Source organism: Gracilinanus agilis, chromosome 3, assembly GCF_016433145.1.
Source record: "Gracilinanus agilis isolate LMUSP501 chromosome 3, AgileGrace, whole genome shotgun sequence".
NCBI lineage: Eukaryota > Metazoa > Chordata > Mammalia > Didelphimorphia > Didelphidae > Gracilinanus > Gracilinanus agilis.
In genome coordinates, this window is record NC_058132.1 from 668,105,462 (window position 1) to 668,125,858 (window position 20,397).

Consider the following 20,397-nt stretch of genomic DNA (forward strand, 5'->3'; position numbering starts at 1 on the left):
AGAAGAGAGAGAGAGAGAGAGAGAGAGAGAGAGAGAGAGAGAGAGAGAGAGAGAGAGAGAGAGAGAGAGAGAGAGAGTCAGTTTTTGGGACTAAGCTACAGAAGAAGCCAGAACTGATCTCTTGAAGTGGGATTCTTAGTTGTTAGCATTTTTAGTTGTTAGGTTAACAGTTGTTTTTTCCTCTTACCTTACCTCAAATAAATCCCTAAAATAACCCGTTCCCTAGTCCCTGAAATCTCTTATCATTCAAATAAATCCTTATTAGTTTATTAGTTATAGTTTGGGCCTATTACCTTGAGGGGAGGAAACCTTAGGGTGGCTGAGGGGAAGACAAATACCAACTCCATTTTGAAAAGAAAAAGCCTTTTGAATCGGGGTTGGGGGAGGCTTGTCCCAAGATTGGTGGCACAGAAGATTGGACCTAGTCCATCAGGGTCTCAACTGATACCCAATATCATCTGCCAACATCACCACCATAGCTTATCCATTTGGGGAATCCTCCTTGAGAACTATACCCTCATAGGTCTTCTCCATGTGGAGTGAGGTATTAGCTATACTGGCCCATTGAAAGCTATCAAGTGGGGAGTCCAGATACACACCCCAACATCATCAATACTCACCCTCATATATATGTTTTTGAGTCCAGAGAGGAATTTTCTGTCTGGTGTGAGGAGCTGTGAGCTTCAAAATTTATTCCTTTCTCAGGTGGCTCTATCCTTATGTAACTGATTGCATCCATGTTGATTTAAGTATCCTCAGTTTGTCTTTTGGATGCAGTTTTTATGACTAGTCAAATCTTCATAATAATGGCAATAGGGGAGAGGAGATAAAAAGAAAGATGGGGAGGGAAAGAGAACAGTAAAGGAAGAAAAGGAAAGGAAGAGCAGGAACGGGAGACAAGGGGAGGAGGAGGAGATGAGAATGAAGGAAAAGGGAGAGGAATAGAGAGAGAAAGAATGGAATGCAAAGAGAGGGAGAGAGAAAAGGGGAAGTAGAGATGGAGAGACTGTCTCTGGGATTTGGATTAAATATAAATCCTCATTTCCTAAAATATTTTCTGTGCTGGGCAAGATAACTGAACTGAGAATCTGAAGAAATTCTTTTATTCTTTAAAGCTCTCAAAAGCATGGTTAGCTTGTTTGGTTAGCTAATCACACTTTTCCCCTCCTTGACCCAATGAAAGAGGCATATACCTTGGGGTATGAACCATCATGCTTATACACCTTAGGAGTCGATTGATTTACTGTTGCTGTAACTCAATCAAAGACACTTTATTGGATGAAGGTATCTAGCATTTAGCATTTTGCTAATTGAAAGGAGTCAGGGAATTCCACACTTATACTTGTGAAACCCTTAGCCCACACTCATGTTTTTAAACATCTAGTTGTGTAAAAGATTGGGTCCAGAAATCCCTACACCAAATTAATCATAGTAAGCAATCTGTCAATAAGTGATCAGTAAATAAATATTTACTAAGAGCCTATTTTGTGCCAGACACTCGGCTAAATACTAAGGGATAATAAAAGAGGCAAAAGGCATTTTTGGTTTTCTTGACAAAGACACTGGAATGGTTTACATTTCCTTCCCCATCTCATTTTATAGATGAGGAAACTGAGGCCAACATGGCTGGGGGTCACACAGCTAATGTCTCAGATTGGATTTGAACTAATATCTCCCTGATTTGAAACCTGGCATTCTATCTACCGAACCAGACTCCCTTCTTCCTTCTGTTATTAATATCTAAGGATCTTAAACCTAGAGATGGATAGGAGCTTAGAAATCACTACTAGTTCACAGCCTCATTTTCCAGATGAGGAAGATGAGATCCAAAAAGGGAATTTCATTTGCCCAAGTCCATACCAGTAGAAGAATAGTAGAGAAATCAGAATAATATTCACAGAGTTTACAATTCTATAAATGGGGTTGGGGAGGAAATTCAAACGAAGGTGGATCTGAGTGACTCTAATAACCAACCAAAGTTAGAATTCTTCTGATTTTCCAGTTTCTAAAATCTACCTCCTTTCCAGTGAATCATCATCATACCCAAGGTCAGCCCAACCTACTCCCAATAGACACAGACACACAGACACAGACACACACACAGACACACACACAGACACACACACACACACACACACACACACACACACACACACACACACACCCTTAATCCCCTAACCATCTCAAGCTATTCTTGATGACTTCCCTTGAGTGACTTAAAATGTGCCTGTAATAAAGGTCTGTTGCTTTGGTGTCATTAGTCAGTCTGCCTCTCCAGTGAAGTCCCCAAAGTCCTCAAACTAACTAGAACAGACCAGAGTAGATATTATCTAAATTTGAGGGGTTACAATTTAGCCATTAAACCAATAGCACAGATATCCAAGGAGACTTGGAAGCTCCTTCTTCCAGACCGCTTCCTGATTCTTATATAATGAATGTCTTAATAGTGAGATGAAGGGATGAATGAATAAAGCATTTATTAAGCTCTTCCTATTTGCAAAACACTGATCAAAGATCAACCAAGCTCTTCTTCTTGTCTGGTTATCAACCCCCTCCCCATTCCGCATTTGCCAAGCATAATTTTTCTTCTCAGGGATGCTGACAAATGATGTGTTCTTTTTAAATTGCGCAGATAATTATCATAAAGCAGGGACCAAAAGAGCAGTGGTGTGTTGTAAAGCTAATTGGGATAAGAAAATTAGGACAGCTCTTTATAAAGCCTGTTGTTTGCATTATGGATATGGCTCCTAAGGTCTGTCCTCATTTCTTCTTTGAGATTCCCTGTGATCCAGGACTACTCTGATGCAGACGGTATACACCAGAGTGTACAGAATAGATAGACTACTCCAAAAATCTTACTGCAGTCATAAAAATATTAAAGCTTTTAAAAAAGCACTAAGGCTTTTGGGACATGCTATATCTATATGCTAGGGGCCAGAGTAGGGTCAAGTGAGGAGCCCCATCCAGGTAAAGAGCTAGGGAGTTGCTGCTCAGGTAACAGACACCTAGTTCCTGACTTGGGTTCTATATAGTTAAAGTCTTTTCAACTAGCTGGGAAGGGCAACAGTTTTCAGTTTATTGGTTGAGATTATCTTTGAAAACTTCAGGTTGACCCCAGTACATGACAGTGCATCTAAGAGGTAGAAGTGTATTGGTTTTATTCATATAATTTTATATCAAGACCCATGGTCTCTTTATAAATGGAGTAATTATGATGATGAAGATGATGGTGATGGTACTAGTAAAGGGAGTGGTGGTGGTGATTATGATGGTGATGATAGTGATGATGATGATGGTGCTAATGATGATAACCTTTATATGGATCCTTCCTACATTTCCAGCCTTCTCTCATCTTTCATACTGTTATCCTGCTAGGTACATCTTAATTCCTAATAACTAGCTAATCTCATCTTACTCATAACAATACTCTTCAATTTAGTCAAATTGGTTTATTTGTGTTTCTCAAACAAGTCACTCCATTTCCAAACTTTATCCCTTTTTCCTGGCTCTCTCCTATATTTGGCATGCTTTTCTCCCTCCTTCCTACCCCCTGGCTTTTTAAAAAATTCAGCTGAAATCATGCCTTCTGCAGGAGACCTTAATGGCCTCTTTTTCAGAAGGCTCATCTACTCTCTATCTCTATACCCCTAGTTATTTGCATGTCACACCTCTATTAGAATATGAACTTTTTGAGAATTTAGGAATAATTTTCACTTGTCCTTATATCTTCAGTACTTAGAATAATGCCTGGAACATGAGCTGAAACTAATCAATATTGAACATTTCTTTCGAATTTAGTGTTTCCAAAGCATTTCGGATATATTATCTTACTTGATTTGATCCTGATAACACGATATAGAAAGTGCTATTGTCACCTCCAATTTACAAAGGAGAATATTAAGATAGAGAAAGATTAAATGACCTGTCCAAATAGCTAATATCTGAGGCAGAATTTGAACTCAGGTCTTCCTGCCTCTGTGTCCAACACTCTATTCTTGATTCCAGGTAACTATTTCAGAAATATCACACCTGAATTATGCTAATTAAAATTGACAAAACATTTCTTACTTTAAACCAAAAAATGATAGACTATAAATTAGTTGAGGACAAGGTCAATTCCATTATTGTCTTGTTCTCCCTAGTGTCTAGATGAGTCCTTTGCACGTCACTTATTATCTACCTCTTGATTTGAGTAAAAGTAATGAGAAAACCTTTCTAAACTTGAATCTTTGCTTCCACGTCATGATCCAGCATATGACTTTCTTCTTTCAGCAAATCTTGTTGTGCCCTTTCTTGCTGTCACTGAGATCATTTAACCATTGAATGAAAGGATCAAATGATTTTGCATAGGAAATACACATGCCACCATTGGATACGTGGCATTTCCAATTGGTCCAAAGCCATGTTGTCCAGTTACTTAGTGAAGCAGATGGATAATGAATGTGAATATTGTATGCCAGATTTAGTAGACATTTTACAATGTATGTTGTGAGCTATTCTTTTTTTAGAATTTTACATCTTGTCATACAAATAGAATCATAATTAAGGTTTCACACGCTTTACATTTGAGTCTCCAATTGCCTAAAGTACATCAGGGTAGATGGTTTGATGGCCTGGATGAAATCATCAAACTTTTGACAACCTAACCTGGAAAACTTAGTGTATGTCAGAAATTCTTTGTCATTCCTCTTGCTTTTGAAAGAGCAAATTTATTTGCAATCTTGAATGACATTGAATACAAGAAAATAGGTGAAATCTATCAAACTCTAAATATCTTATCAAAGTGCAATTTCAAACTATGATAAGTGAATATTTTCTTTTTTTGTGACAATCAGCAATGCCAGTATCTTTCCTATTCCTATTTCTGTCCTTTATGTTATCATCTAAGAACGATTGTTTATAGATGTTTCATTAATTTTTATTGACTGTATCAGGTTTATACCCCTCATTATTCATTTGTTTCTTTTTAAAGATCAATTTTTTTATGTCTCCTGTTTTTGCATTACAGTTATTTTTGGATGTATTTTGAAAGAAATAAAGTATCTTCTTGAAAGGAAAAAAGAAAACCACATAAAAATGAAGATAGCAATCACATTTGATAATTTATGGAATATTCTGCCCCTGTTACAATCTCTATCCTCTCTTCCCAGAGGAGAGAAGATTGCATCATTTGGTCTTGAAGATCATGATTGGTTATCATAATCACTCAGAATCTATCTTCATTTCATTGTTCTTTTGATATATCCTATGGAAGCCATTCTGTCTTTTGTTCTGATTTTGCTTCTTTGTCTCTGCATCAGTTTATATATTCTTCCCATGTCCCTCTGACTCTCACATTCAACATTTCTTAATTCCCAACACTAATCCATTCCTATACTACAGTGTGTTGAGCCACTGTCACTTCAAAGGCAACTACTCTGCTTCCAGGTTAGTTAGCTCAGAGAGTTTTACCACAAATATTTGGCTATATATTAGATTTTTCTATCTGTCTTTGCCTTCCTTGAGATATATGGTGAATGGGGGAAATTGTTAGACTAAAGAATATAAATATTTATTCACTTTTTCTCAAGTAATTCTAGACTTGTCCAAAGCTGAATCAATTTATAGCTCCACCAACCTCATGTTAACATACCTGCATTCTCACGACTACTCCAAAATTGATTCTATTTTTTTTGTCATTTTTGCCCATTTGTGAAGAATGAGTTGAAACCCCAGAGTTGTTTCAATTTGCACCTTTCCTGTTTTAGTGATTTGGTATATTATTTCACATGGCCACTAATAGCCGTTCTTATTACAAAAACTTCTTATCCTTTGACCTGCTGTTTATTGGGAAATATTTCTTAGTCTTGAATATTTCTGTCATTTCTCTGTATAGCTATCACATCAGACTTTGATCAGTGATATTTCATGCCAAGTTTGGTTCCCATTCAATGATTTCTCATCTTTTTCTATTTGTATTAGTTTTGTTCAAGCAAAAGCTTTTAAATTTTTATTACTACCTCTCCTTTGCCATTTAGTTGTTCCTAAACTTCATGTCTTCACAAACAATTCTGTTCTATGACTTGTAGGCACGGGAAATCATGGGAAGAATATTGATCTTTTCAGAAGCAGATGTTTGCTTAAGAGAAAACTTCCAGTCATTTAGGAACTTTGCAGTTCCCCAAAGGGGGATGAACCTTCCCTGCCATGTCTGTCCCGTATATATGTGACAATGTATGGGCTCTCTAGGCTGTCTATGTGACTGACTGCTCTAGTATGGACAATAGTTTATCAATCTTCCTTCTATTTTCTTTTCTATGTGAATAGGTAGGTAAAATAAATGTGAATGATTAAGAATCATATGTCAGATGTTATGCAGTGTTCCAGGATATCCTCAATAAAAGGTTCTTTTGATGTTAAATTATCTTATTATCAATTTGGACAAGATGGATTGTGGGGCATATCCCAACTTTGAGATTCTAAGTTTCTAGAATATTAAAATCCTAGAAAACTAGGGTCATCCAGTATCATGTTCCAAGGATAGCTGGTCTTGTTTCTTTTTTTGTTTGTTTGTTTTGTTTTGTTTTGTTTTGCTTTACAATCTAATCCTAAAGTGTCCTTATCAGTCAGACAACAGAATTGCTAAGGGGTATTCACAGTCTTAGTTGTATCCATAGATAGAGAAACTGCAAAGATCTCAACTCAATTTCATATTTGAATGGCATCCCAGCTATCTTATGCCAGTGATAAGAATGAAATGGTCACCCATTCCATTGTTTCCTGATTTTTTCCCTAGAGTTATATCTTTTAAAAGAGAAAAAAATTATTAGTTTTTAACTTAAAGGTTTTCATGACACATACCTGAACCAAGATATCAAGAACCAAGATCTGTACATGAAGTTAAATTAGTATTAGGGTTCCCCTTCCTTAATTGGCCAATATAAGGGCAGTTGGTCTACATCAGTGATTCCCAAAATGGGTGCTACCACTCCCTGGTGGGTGCTGCAGCGATCCAGGGAGGCCGTGATGGCCACAGGTGCATTTATCTTTCCTATTAATTGCTATTAAAATTAAAAAAAATAATTTCCAGGGGGCTAAGTAATATTTGTTTCTGGAAAGGGGGGTGGTAGGCCAAAAACGTTTGGGAACCACTCGTCTACATGGTCCATTCCCCTCCTAAAAATCTGTAAATCCAACTTAAGACCTAAAGACAATGTGGATGATTGAAGTGTTTTCTAGTTCTTATGTTCTAATGTAAAGGACATAAGAAAAAAGGTAACAAGTAAATACTAGAAGGTGACCTGTACTACAGGTTACCTCACATATTATTAAAGTTGCTTCTGACCATCAAGAAAAAATTTCAGTCGTTCCTCAATTTAAAAAAGTACTTACTATATGCCAGGCATATCATTAGGTACCCTAGGGATAAAAATATGATTTATTTAGTTGTTTTTTTTTATGAATAGGTGGGCAAAATTAATTTGAGTGATTATGATTATATTTAGGTTTATGCAATATTTCAAGACCTCTTCAAGGAAGAGTTCATTTGCTGCTAAATTCTCTCATCAATTTGGACAAGATTGATCAGGAGATATTTTCCAACTTTGATCACGTAATCCCTACTTATAAACCATCTACTAAAATAAAAATAAAACCCCGGAATGACAGTTTTTTAACATTAGGTCAGTTGATCTGTCAACAAGCATTTATTAAGCATATCTGATGTGTCCAGAAGAGCACTAGAGTTGAAAGCAGGTTAAAATGATGGTTTGAATATAAAAACATGAAATTTAATAAAGACAAATGTAAAGTCCTTTCTCACATTCCAAAAGTCAATTAAAGGAGTATAAAAAAGGAGGCAGCCTGAACAATAATACCTTGTAAAAAAGATTATGAAGGGATCTTAATACATGACAGCTTCAATAGGAGTTAATAATGTGGAGAAACAGCCTGAAAATCCAAAGTGACCTTGTAGGGGATTGATCAAGGCATAAAATCCTTAATGATCATAGAATTATAAATTTAGATCTTGAAGAAACCTTAGAGATCTGCTCCCTCATTTTGGAGTTAAGGAAACTGAGGCTTAGAGAAATTATATGATTTACTGAGGCTCGTATCCCTAGTAAGAATATGGGGTCAGATTTGAACTCGGGTTTTCCCAGCTCTGTGTCCATCACTCCACTGTCCAGTGCACCAAGAGCTATCATTGTATCTTCCATGAGGAATCTCATCTGTAGAAGAGTATTTGATTTCAAAACACTACATTTTAAGAATGATATTGATGAAAGCAAACATGTTTAGAAGAGAACTTAAGAACTCTAATCAATGTGATGATCAATCATAATTGCAGAAGAATGATGATTAAATCCATTATCAACCTCTCAGAAGAGGAGATGGATTTAATATGCTTAATGAAATATGTATTTTGAATATGGCCAGTTCAGGAATTTGTTGTGCTTGACGATAACATATTTTTACAGAGGATTTGTGTGTGCGTATGTGTGTATGTTTTTAAGGGGGGTGGTGCATTGGGAGGGAAAATAAGTAAGAAAAGAGAAAAAGGTGGTGGGAAAGAAAACAAGTGTCTTTAATATATCTATATTGAAAGATTTTTTTTTTACTTTCTTAAAGGTCATCTTGGACACATTTATAGTTAGTATTTATATAGTTCTTGAAACTTTACAAAGACCTTTGAAAAGATTTCCTTCTCACAACCACCCTGGGAATAAGGTGCCTTATTATTATTTCATTTTGCAGATGAACATACAGAGATAGACGGCAGCTAAGTGACTTGCCTAGGATCACACAGCCAGGATGAGACAGAATTTGAGCTCTGGTTTTTTTCTGACTTGTTTGGCACTGTACCAACTAATTGCCTCACTACCTACCCAAGTCATTCAATCTGTTCTACCTGATTCTAGAGGACAGAGCTAAGAATAATGGGTGGAAGTTGAGAAGAAGCAAATTCAGGCTTGTCATTAGGGAAAAACAATGGCAACAAAAAACAGTTAGAGCTATTGGAAAGTGGAATAGGCTGCTTAGTAGAGGTCTTCAAGCAGAGACTTAATGACCACTTGTCAGGCAAATTGTAGAGGATGTCTTTTTCAAGTACCATTTAGGCTAGAGGGTTTCTGAGGTCCCTTCCAGCTGTTATAGTCCATGATTCTGTGAAGTGTCCACATTACTACATGGATGAAAGGCTCCGTCCTTATGTTACCCAATTGGGACATTCCCAGTTAACTGCCTTCAAAATCATCCACAGAGTAAAATGATTGATTGGTATTAACAGGTAGAAGGCATATATATATATATATATATATATATATATATATGGGACTGCTTCTACTGGTGAGAGTATTTAGACAGCCTTACATCTTCCTGTGACTAAAGACTAGCAAGCAGCTCTGAACCCACAGGAGCTCAGAGAACACTGTCTCAAGGACTATTGATATTAATCAGTGGAATCTCAAGAGCCTCCCAAAGGATAAGAAACTTCCAGATCCCTTGTAGCTTTCTCAAGCATGAGTTTTTTTGAGGACTGATTGAATGAAGCTGGGTACTTTGCCACTTCATTGTTAATAGGAAATGGATTGCATTGGAGGCAATCAATTTTTGCCATCACTGACTGTTTCAACATTAAAGAACTTTAAGACTTTTACCTACCAACTAGAAAAAAAGTAGCTTTGGTATCTTCCATTTTAAAGAATAAGACATTTTAAAAGTTAATTAAACACAGGCTTTAGATTAAAAAAAAATTATGTGACAGAATCCTGTGTCAAAAAGGACAACAAAAATAAAGTTTGTTGCCTTTTAGCCCCAATATCTTTCCAAAAATAGATGATCATTGTGTGCTAAAGTAATTTGTTAGCAAAGGAGGAGAGCTAAAGATCCACTTAATAACTGAGAAGTCCTAGATATATTAGGAGAAATGATTTTGAATCGTTTTTCAGATATTATTTGAGTGACCATGAGCTACTTGCTTAGAGCCTCAGTTTTATCACCTGTAAAATGGAAAAATAATTATAATAATTACATTATATACGTTAGAGAGCTGTAAAAAGTAGACAAAGCCCAGAGTTAACGATTCAGAGGGATGAGTTTAGAAACTGACCTCAGATTCTTACTAGCTATGTGGCCCAGAGAAAGCAACTTAAGCTTTCTGTCTCAGTTTCCTCTTTTATACATTGGGTATGCTAATATCTTTAGTACATACCTCACAGAGTTTTTTGACAGCTAATGAGATATCTATCTATCTATCTATCTATCTATCTATCTATCTATCTAATCTATGTCTGTCTTTTTATCTATCAATGTCCTCAATATATTATATTATCAAGGCGATAATTAGATACAACTATATAACAAAAGAACTTCAATTTATTTCATTTCTAGATATTTTCTTATAGCCTTCTACTTGTCCTTTCCTAAAATTCTTACTAAAAGGTTTTTTAAAAAGCTAAAAATGTAATATATAAAAACATATATATTCACATTATGTAAGTATTCTTGCATACATGCTTATATAATATATCCCATATTATGTATATATATATGTATATACATAGTGTGTATATATGCTTATAAATATACATGCATGTGTTTATGTGCACTTTGTAAGTATTAAAATTTGACATGGGTATACGGTACTGGAAAGATCACTGGCTCTCTAAAGTAAAGGAATATGGCCAATTACTAATTACTGCTCTGGATCTCTGTTTCCAGTTTTATAAAATGAGGCAGGTGGACTATATTATCTTTAAAGTTCTATCTAGCTCTTACGAGGTAATCCTATGTCAGTTATTATCACCATCAGCACCATCATTATTATCTTGCATTTATTCCTAAACCATTACTGTGTATCAACTTTATAATTTTATTGGATAGAATCAATTACAAAGTATAGAAATACTAATACTGTAGACTTCTCCTTATGGCTAAAATATGCTTAGCAATAGATTTCTAGAGCTCTAGACAACTTCCAAGCAGAACCACACCTACTCCTTTTCATCCTCTGCCTTCAGCTGCACTGCCTTCCCTTTAGTGCTAACAATTTTACTTGTTGGTCAGCAGGAGATCAGAGTTGGGGTACAATAAGAATTACCTTCATCAATTTTATTACTCTTCCAGACTTCACTCTCCTTTGGCTATGATATTCTTTTGTTAAAAGTGTCATTAGTTATAAGTCACTGAAAGAAGGAATTCAAAATCTCTACCCAAGTTAACTACGGAAAGTATCTTCAAAGGACAGTGCTGTGAGTGAAGTAGCTAGGCGTTGAAGCACACTTTCTTGAATTGTACAAAGAGACTTCTAATGTCTGTAGTACTTACTTCATAGGGTTGGTGTGAAAATCAAAGGAGATAGCAACATGTAAAGTGCTTCTCAAACTTCAGAGTATCATAAAATGCTAGGTATTGTCATTGATAAACTTTGACATGAGCTTGTTTCTGCAATGATTTGAAGGATAAATTCTCAGTTTCCTTCCCAAGGCAACAACATCTATTGACTCACCCTAGACATTTGCACAGCATGATTATATTCCACATGTTACTGATGATTAATTCCTTTCCTCCCACCACCTCTGAATTTTTTTTACCATTTCCAAAATTTTACAGAATGTTACAATTGAAAGAGCCACAGAGTCCATCCAGTTCTGTCTCTTTCCCAAAATAGAGACATTCATAACAAAAAGTAAGTCGCCTCAGCCTGTTGGAAGACCTGTGAGGAAAAGAAACTAACTTCTAAAGTATTCCATTTTCCTTTTGGATAGTTCCTCACAAATTGTGAGGAAGTTTTTGTGTATTTTCCCTTGAATTAAGCATAAACCTACCTGGCTATAATTTCAGCTTATTGCTCCTAGTTCAGTCCTCTGAGGTCAGGAAAACAAATCTAACACCTGGTCCTTTTGACAGACTTTCAAGTACATAAATATAGCTATTGGATTACCACTAAACTTTCTCTTCCTCAGGCTAATCATTTCAAGTCAGCTGAGTGAAAATCCTTCAGTTTTCTCAATAGATTCTAATACGGAATAGCCCTAAATCCTCTCAGCATCCTTACCATCCTTTCCTAGAGTGCTCCATTTAGCAATTTCAATCAGGAAGATTCATCTTCTTGTGTTCAAATATGGCCTCAGACACTTACCAGCTGTGTGACTCTGAGGAAGTCATTAACCTCGTTTGACTCAGTTTCCTTATCTATAAAAATAAGCTGGAATAGGAAATAGAAAAAACTACTCCAGTGTCTGCCAATTAAACTCCAAAAGAAGTTTAAAAATATTCTGACACAACTACAAACAACTGAACAATGGAATTATAATAGAAATAAAAATAAGTATTTCTACATATTGTAAGCTTTAATAATTTAAAACTTCACTAACAAATTGGAGACAACGCCAATGGTATTTTATTTATTTATTTTTAACATTTATCAATATTTATTTTTTAGAAAAGTTAACATGGTTACATAATTCATGTTCTTACTTTTCCCTTCACCCCCGAGCTCCCCCCACCATGGCTGATGTGTATTTCCACTGGTTTTAACATGTGTCATCAATGGTATTTTTTAACTCTACCTTCTGTCTTAGAATCAATTTGCAGTATCAATTCTAAGGCAGAAGAAAGGAAAGGGCTAAGCAATTGTGGTTAAGACATTTGCCCAGAGTAATACAACTAACCAGTGTCTGAGGCAAGATTTAAAACTAGGACCTCCTGTCTCTAAGCCACCAACTGCTCTGGAGTTCTTTAAGTTCTAAAATACCCTCTAGAGTTCTTTAAGGTCTAAAAAGCATCATCCAGATGTTATCTCACTTGATCTTCACAATAACTATAAGACTTCAGATATGCTCTGTCCAGAGCATGTTATAGGAGTGCGATATCATTATTTTCATTACTTTGAACTAGGGTTTCTTATCCTGGACACACAAAGGATACATGGATAGAATTCAGGGCAACCACTAACTTGGAGGAAGGAAATAATTACATCTCTAATTTTCACTAGATGTTGATTTAATTTCTCATGCTATGATTTTATTTTTTTTGTGCTCAAAAACATTATTCTGAGAAGGGGTTCATATATAGGTTTTACCAGACTACCACAAGAGTTGGGGATCCATGACACCACAAAGATGGAGCCCTTCTTCTGAAAACTTTGATTCTATGATGAAGCTAAAAATTCTGCTAGCTTTATTGACCCTGTGTCATATTCTTCACTCCCTGAACTTGCCATCTGCTAATCCCTTCAAATCATATTCCCGTGAATGATTATCTAGCTGGGGTTCTCTTATTTTCTACCTGAGCAATTGAGTTTTTATATCGACTATCAGTCAAAATGCCTGGCACATAATGTATGTAATAAAGGTTTGTTGACTTGTCAGACTTTGCATTTTTCCCTACTGAATCGCATCTATTAGTTTGGAAAAAGCAGTGAGATATAACAGATAAAGTACTAGACTTGAAGTCACGATGAGATCGTTTTCCATCTCATCTCTTATATTCACTGGTTATGGAATCACAGACAAGCCGATCACCATTTCTGAGTCCGTTTCCTCACTTCTAAGATGAGAATAATAATAACTCTGCCATCTTCCTAATAAGGATTATGAGTGTGTGTGTGTGTGTGTGTGTGTGTGTGTGTGTGTGTTCATAAGGCTCAAATGAGATAATATATGCAAACTTCCTTGCAGATTTGAAACATCCTATAAATGTCAGTCATTATTATGAGATTCAGTCCATTATTCCAGCTTTCTGAAATCTCTGAGGTACCTAATTCTGCCATCCAATATATTATCTAGTCTTCTTACCATTATGTCATATGCAAATAAATCTTTCTTTAAATTATTAATAGAAACATCAGTTTAGGTCTGATGACAGATCCCTGGGCCCCTCCACTAAAGACCTCCCAATGCTGTCAAACTCTCTGGGGAAAAAAAAAAAATATATATATATATATATATATTTATATGAGTAGTAGAGCAATCACCCTGTTTCTTTGATTTTAGAAGGGCCTCCAAAGTCTGTCTCTGTCCCCTCCCTGCCAAGTTCTGTCTGGGTCCCAACCTGCCTGCCAGGAGCTAATTCTTCCTCCCTCTTCTGCAGATGTGAACGAATGCGCCATTGACAATGGCGGCTGTCAAGCCCAGTGCTGCAATACAATTGGCAGCTATTACTGCAAATGCCAAGCTGGCCAGAAACTGAAAGAAGATGGAAAAGGCTGCAAAGGTAACAACATTTCAGTTCTGCCCGCTTGCTGATAAGCCAATGGAGAACATCTTTCGGATGCAGGAAGGGGCCGGGGTAGAGCGGCTCTTTAATCCCAGGCCAGTTGGAGTGCCTCTGCTCAATGTTGTCAAGGGTACAGATCTTCTTCTCATGTCTAGATTATAAACTTGTAGCCCTAAGAACACTTCAAACAGCTTATTATGGGAAACATATGATTATAGCCTGGCTTGGTTGTGTCATGTTCTGATTACAGAATTTTCAATCGTGCATTTAATTCCCTCAGTAAAGTGCCTGTTTTTTTTTTTGAAAGTGCTTCATTTAGTTCTAAGGTGAAAATAATGCTTATGATAAAATACTCAGAGATGTCAAGTCTGGGATTAGAGGAGGACAAAATTAAGCAGAGGGAGGAGGGGAGAGATTCCCCCGCCTGGAGCTGCTTCTGTCAATAGCAGTGCATCCCTTAACCTAATTCTAGTCCAATCTCACTGGCTCCCTCCTGTTTCCTAAGCCTTTCCCTCCTTTTCCTCTCTGAGTTTGGTCACTGGCTGCCCAAAGGGAGAAAAGGAACATGGCGCCCAATTCCTCCTCTCTTGGGCTTCTCTAAGGCAGGGGGGTCCATGGGGAGAGTCCCAGGAAACCCTAGTAACCAGAGTGCCCAAGAGCTCTGGGTCAGTGGCCAGCATCAGAGCATCTTGGTAAGTTTCAGCCTGACTGGCCAGGGAAACCATGCTAAGTGCCCGGGGCAGGTGCAGATAATTACACCCCTAGGGGGATAATTAAGGGTGTGTGGTGGCCACTGTCAAAGCAGCCACCTTGTTTCTGCCTGGACAAGAGCAATTATCACAGCATTGGGGCACCATGTCTGGAGAGAAGGGTGAACCCGGGCTCTGGTCTTTAGGTGGGAGGAAGGGCATTGATGAGCTGCTCCCAGGATCCTTTCTCTTTTCTGCTCTGCACGGATCCCTGAGGTTCCCTCCTTACAGTGTCACTCGTTAAAATATATCATGCAGGCACTTTCTGTTTCCCCTGGAAGCCCCTGCTGCCACAGTGGAGCCTCGGTCTCAATGGCGACACTATTTGTGTCTCCACCACCTCGCAGGTTGCCTTGGAATCCTTACGAAGGAGAAGGGAAGGCTTCCCATGTCTCTATGTGCACAGGCTGTTCCCAGAATGATCTGAGAACCAGATTCTTGACAAATAAATCACTGAGGGAAATGCTATCTGGAAAATGCAGCCTAAGACTCAAGGTGGGCTCACCTGAGAACATTATCCCTCCCTTTCATGGTGAAGGAAAGAGCTCCAACTGAGATGAGCCTGGAATTCGGTCCTTCCTCAGCTTCCTCTCCTGCCTTCCTTGGAATATTTCAAGTCCAAGCTATCATCTCACCTTCTCCAGGAATCTTCTCCCAATTCCCCTTAATTCTAGTACCTGCCCTCTGGTGCCATTTTCATATCTCCAGAGCTTAGCAGAGTGTAATCAGTAAGTATGTATTAAGTACATGGGAGGTGATTAATAAATGTTGACTCACTGACTGCCAGAGGGCATCACCAGGACTGGTCTTATGAGCTGCTCAAGCTCACAGCACTTTGCTCTCCTCCACACAATCCTACTTCCAGCCAGACAAGCAACATGGCGTCCCATCAAGCATCTCCTTAACTTTAGGCAGTCTATCTCCCATGTCTAGAATACAGCACCCCCTTGCCTCTACCTCTGGGAATCCAAAGCTCATAATGCTTAAATTAAAAGAGCCCTCAGAGCCAAGGAGTCCAGTCCCCTCACTTTACAGATCAGGAGCTACAAAACCTAGAAACAGGAAATGCCTGTCACAAAGGTGTACGCCTCAGAAGCGAATGGGAACCCAGCAAAAGTCCTTCCTTCCTCTGGAACACTCCCACCCTGCAGCCTTACATTCAGTCCAAGATTGGCTCAAATAGCTCTTTCCTCCTTATTTCCCCAGCTATTAGCATCCCTACACAAAACATTTGTAATTGCTTTCTTTTTTTGCCTATCCTACCTCTGTCCTTATTTCTTCCCCCTATATTTAATCAATAAACATTTATTGAGTATCTAATATGTGCCAGCCACTGTGCTAAGTTCTAGATAAGTAAATAAGTAAAAATATAAATTAGTGAATGAATAGAACCTGATTTTTTTGAGGGCAGGAAATGTGTGTTTTATTTTTTTAACCTTTAACTTCTATGTATTGGCTCCTTGGTGGAAGAGTGGTAAGGGTGGGCAATGGGGGTCAAGAGACTTGCCCAGGGTCACACAGATGGGAAGTGTCTGAGATTGGATTTGAACCCAGGACCTCCCGTCTCTAGGCCTGACTCTCAATCCACTGAGCTACCCAGCTGCCCCCCAAAATGTATGTTTTATATGTGTCAGGCCCAACACATAATAGGTGCCTAATCAAGCACCTAATGAATCGCTAGATTTAGAGTTAGAAAAAACTTTGGAGAATAGCTAATCCACACCTCTCTTTTTTTTAAGGGGCATGAAACTGAGACTCAGAATAGTTTAGTTGATTTGCCCAAAGGCACACCAGTAGTAAGCTGCAGAGGCAGAATCAGAACCCAAGTTCTCTGACTGCTGATCCAATTTTGTTGCCACTTTACCTGAGCCTCATTTTTTTTTCCCTTTCAAGTTACCATTTTAGTGCCGAATATCCTTGGCTGTCTTTTTTATGGATTATCCGAAAACACTGATGCCCTCTCACTTCCTTTAGCTTGCATCATGCTACCATTCCTCTTAAAATGTTCCTCTCCACCCCTTCCCACCCCCCACTACCAGAGGCATCCTGGAATCTCCTGCCTCCCTTTCTGCCAAAGCTTTATACTGAGCAAATGAATGTCGTTAGTCAGTAGAAAACATCCGAAGTGGCCCAGACTAGCAGCCAAAGGCATGGCTAGTTGGTTCAGAATGGCTATGGCTCAGAGCTATGAGTAGGGCACAGGAAAGAGATCTGGCCATGGATGCAAATTGTTGTTCAATCCTGTCTAATTCTTCATGGCCCCATTTGGGGTTTTCTTGGCAAAAATGTTGGAGTGGCTTGCCATTTTCTTCTCTACTTCATTTTACAGATGAGGAAACTGAGGTAAACAGGATTAAGTGACTTGCTCAGTATCACATAACTATTAAGTGTCTGACGCCTGGTACTCTATCCACTGGGCCACCTAGCTGCCCCGTAGACATGCAAGAGAAAGGACGAATCAGTAAGTCAGGCTGAGGTCAGGGTTTTTGAAACACCCAGAATAAGGTTCAGTGGACGTATGACTCCATCGACCAGAGGACTGAGAGCAATTAATCTTCTCTCATCCTAGAAACAAACTTTATTCTGTTTTATTTTCCCTTTCTTAACACCAAATAATCTGGGTCTTAAAGAACTTAGTTCTTTTAGAAGAGGCTAAAAAGAGTGTACCTAAGAGCTTCACTATTTAATTATTCATCTATAAAATGAGTGTCTTTTTGGACCTTTGTGATTCCATGAATTTTGCAATGGTGCAGTTTGGTCCTTCAGTCAGATTTTGGACTCAGCCAGGGTTTGGTGACTTCACTGAGCTCTCTAAAGCCCCTTTCCTAAGGAAGAAGAAGCTTTGGGCTCCTCTTCTTCAGACATCTTTCATGACTCATCCTCCCCTAGGGAACATCCTCAAAGAAAGCAGAGAAAAAGGGAGACCCATCTGGAACTACTGCGTATTGGAGATGGGCTTCAGGGGTTCTCTCAGTCAGGAAAGAACAGGGATTTCTTCTAGATTTATCCTGCTTTTAGCACCTTTGTACCCTGCTCAGTTCAGCTCAGGCTGATGAGAATCGTAATACAATGTATGGCCAATTTGGGGACTGAAAAGCCAAGGAAGGCTCTGGGAAGCACTTTCTCTGATTGGGTAAAGTGGCTTTTCCTCTCCTATCCATGAGTGATGGTAGACACCATGCTGAAAGCTCTCCAGCTTGGGAAAGCATTCTGGAACTTTTGTGGAAGGTGTATGAGCATAGGCATGTAAGTGGATGGGTTGGGAGGATTTGCGTGCAAGGATAGGTGAGTCTGTGAGCTTATATATGGGTGCATGGGTGCTGGGATGGGAGAGGGTAGGTGGATGTGGGTAAGTCTATATGGATGGGTGGGGGGTGAGTCGTTGTGTGCACATATGGTTGGGTGTAGGGGGTGGGTTTTTTTTTTGCATTTAAAGCATATTTATTTTCAACAAGTCATTTTTTTAAAGCTCACATTGAAACAAAAATCTTTTGTCTTTTAATAACTTGTTTCCAACCAGATTTTCTTTCCATCTTTCTATTATTTTGCCTAAGTGGCATCGCTAAACTATGAGTGAATTTCCTGAGAAAACCTGATAACAAATTTGTTGACTACCTGAGAAAACCTGATAACAAATTAATAAATAAACAAATAAAATCTTCTGGATGGAAAACGTGAGTGTGTGTGTGTGTGTGTGTGTGTGTGTGTGTGTGTGTGCACTTGCATGTGTATATGGATGGACACACACATATGTTTGGGTCTGTGTGGATACAGATAAGATGTGGATTTCTGTTCTACATTTCCCCAGTCCTTAGTTCTCATTCTTGCCCCATGACCCCCTGAGAGGAGGGAGCCAGAGCAGAGCTGCCCTGTGATGACATAACCGGGATATTTAGCTTGTGCATTTCACATCACATCCTTCCTGAATGGATGGGGATGGAGAGGATGGAGGGAGATGACCCCACCGTGGGCACCTTTGTGACATAGTTATTGGCAGCCAGTGTAGCACCTTTCCACCATTCTTTGGCTGACATTTTGGTTCGAGAGAGTCGCATGTCATTCCTGTTCTTTGTCAACTTATTTAGAGAGGCAACTGTCATAGCCTTATTCCAGCCGATGTTCACTGTGACAGATTAAGTTCAAGATTGTGAAGGTGTTGAAACTCCTGAAAATAAAAAAAAAGCATCACTCTAAGAACAAACTACCCAAGCAGAACACAAACAGACAAAGAAAAACCCCCAAGCCTGTTGGGGAACCAGGGAATGAGGTCTGGTCACCGCCACCAGCTCGGTCTTCTTGAGCCAGATCACTGGCTCTTTCCTGTTACTAGACTATCAGCCCACAGTGATTGACTCAATTGGTGGTGGTGGGATACTTCCATTTAAAATAAATAACCAAAGAAATCTAATTTAAACATTTATTTATTTATTTGTATTTTATGTATTTACATGTAATGTATTTACATATTTATATATAAATTATTTATAGATTTATATATGTGTGTTACCATTGGTTCATCTCCTGATCGGTCTTAAAAAAAAAAAAGAAAAGAATGAAGAGAGATTGGACCTTGAAAAGTACAATTGCCCTTCTCAATGTTCTCGGACAAATAGAGCCATAAGCTCACTGTGAGCAAGCAGTGACTATTTCTAAATTTGTCTTTGTCTCTCCAGCTGCGAGTATGGCACATTATAAATCCTTAATGAATGTTTATTGGGTTATGAGACTAGATCCTCAGACTGAATTAATGTCAAGTAATTTTCTTCCCTTTTCCTAAGGCTACCTGCTCAGAAATTTTATTGGCCCTCTATTGCCTCTAAAATGAAGTACAAAAACCAAAAATAACAAAAACAAAAATTAATATTCATATATAGCACTTTAGGATTTATGGAACTCGTGGAGCAGCTAGGTGGCTTAGTGTAGAGAGAAGCAGGTTTAGAGATGGGAGATCCTGGGTTCAAATCTGGCCTCAGACACTTCCTAGCTATGCGACTCTTGGCAAGCCACTTTATCACCATTACGTAGTCCTTACAGCTCTTCTTTCTTGGAACCAATACATAGTACTGATTCTAAGACAGAAGGTAAGAGTTAAAAAAGAAAAGATTAAATATATATAATATGCATATATATGTGTGTGTGTGTCTGTATATGTTTAATACAAATGTACACATATATGTATAAATTCAATTTCATTTTATCCCCATAGCAACCCTGGAAGGTTGGTGCTTAATTATCCTAGTTTAACTGATGAGGAAACTGAAGCAAATGAAGACTAAAGACTTGCCCAAAGTCACTCAGCTCTTATTGATCTCCAGTCTGGCCCTCTTATCTTTTTCATCTCCACAGTCAGGTTCCCACCCATCGGCCCCCACAGCCCCTTCTAGGCTGACTTCATGTTGCTCACCTGACATTCTCTTGCCCAATGAAACTGGTCTACCAACCTTCACTC

At 38.3% G+C, this 20,397-nt stretch overlaps 1 protein-coding gene across 1 annotated transcript in view; it reads left to right on the plus strand.

Annotated features, from left to right (window-relative positions):
• The window catches only part of MEGF6 (multiple EGF like domains 6), a 784,368-nt gene that overhangs the window by 446,554 nt on the left and 317,417 nt on the right, over positions 1–20,397 (plus strand). The window contains 1 exon segment of the mRNA XM_044669545.1: positions 14,074–14,196. Within this exon segment, the coding sequence (XP_044525480.1) occupies positions 14,074–14,196 (123 nt within the window).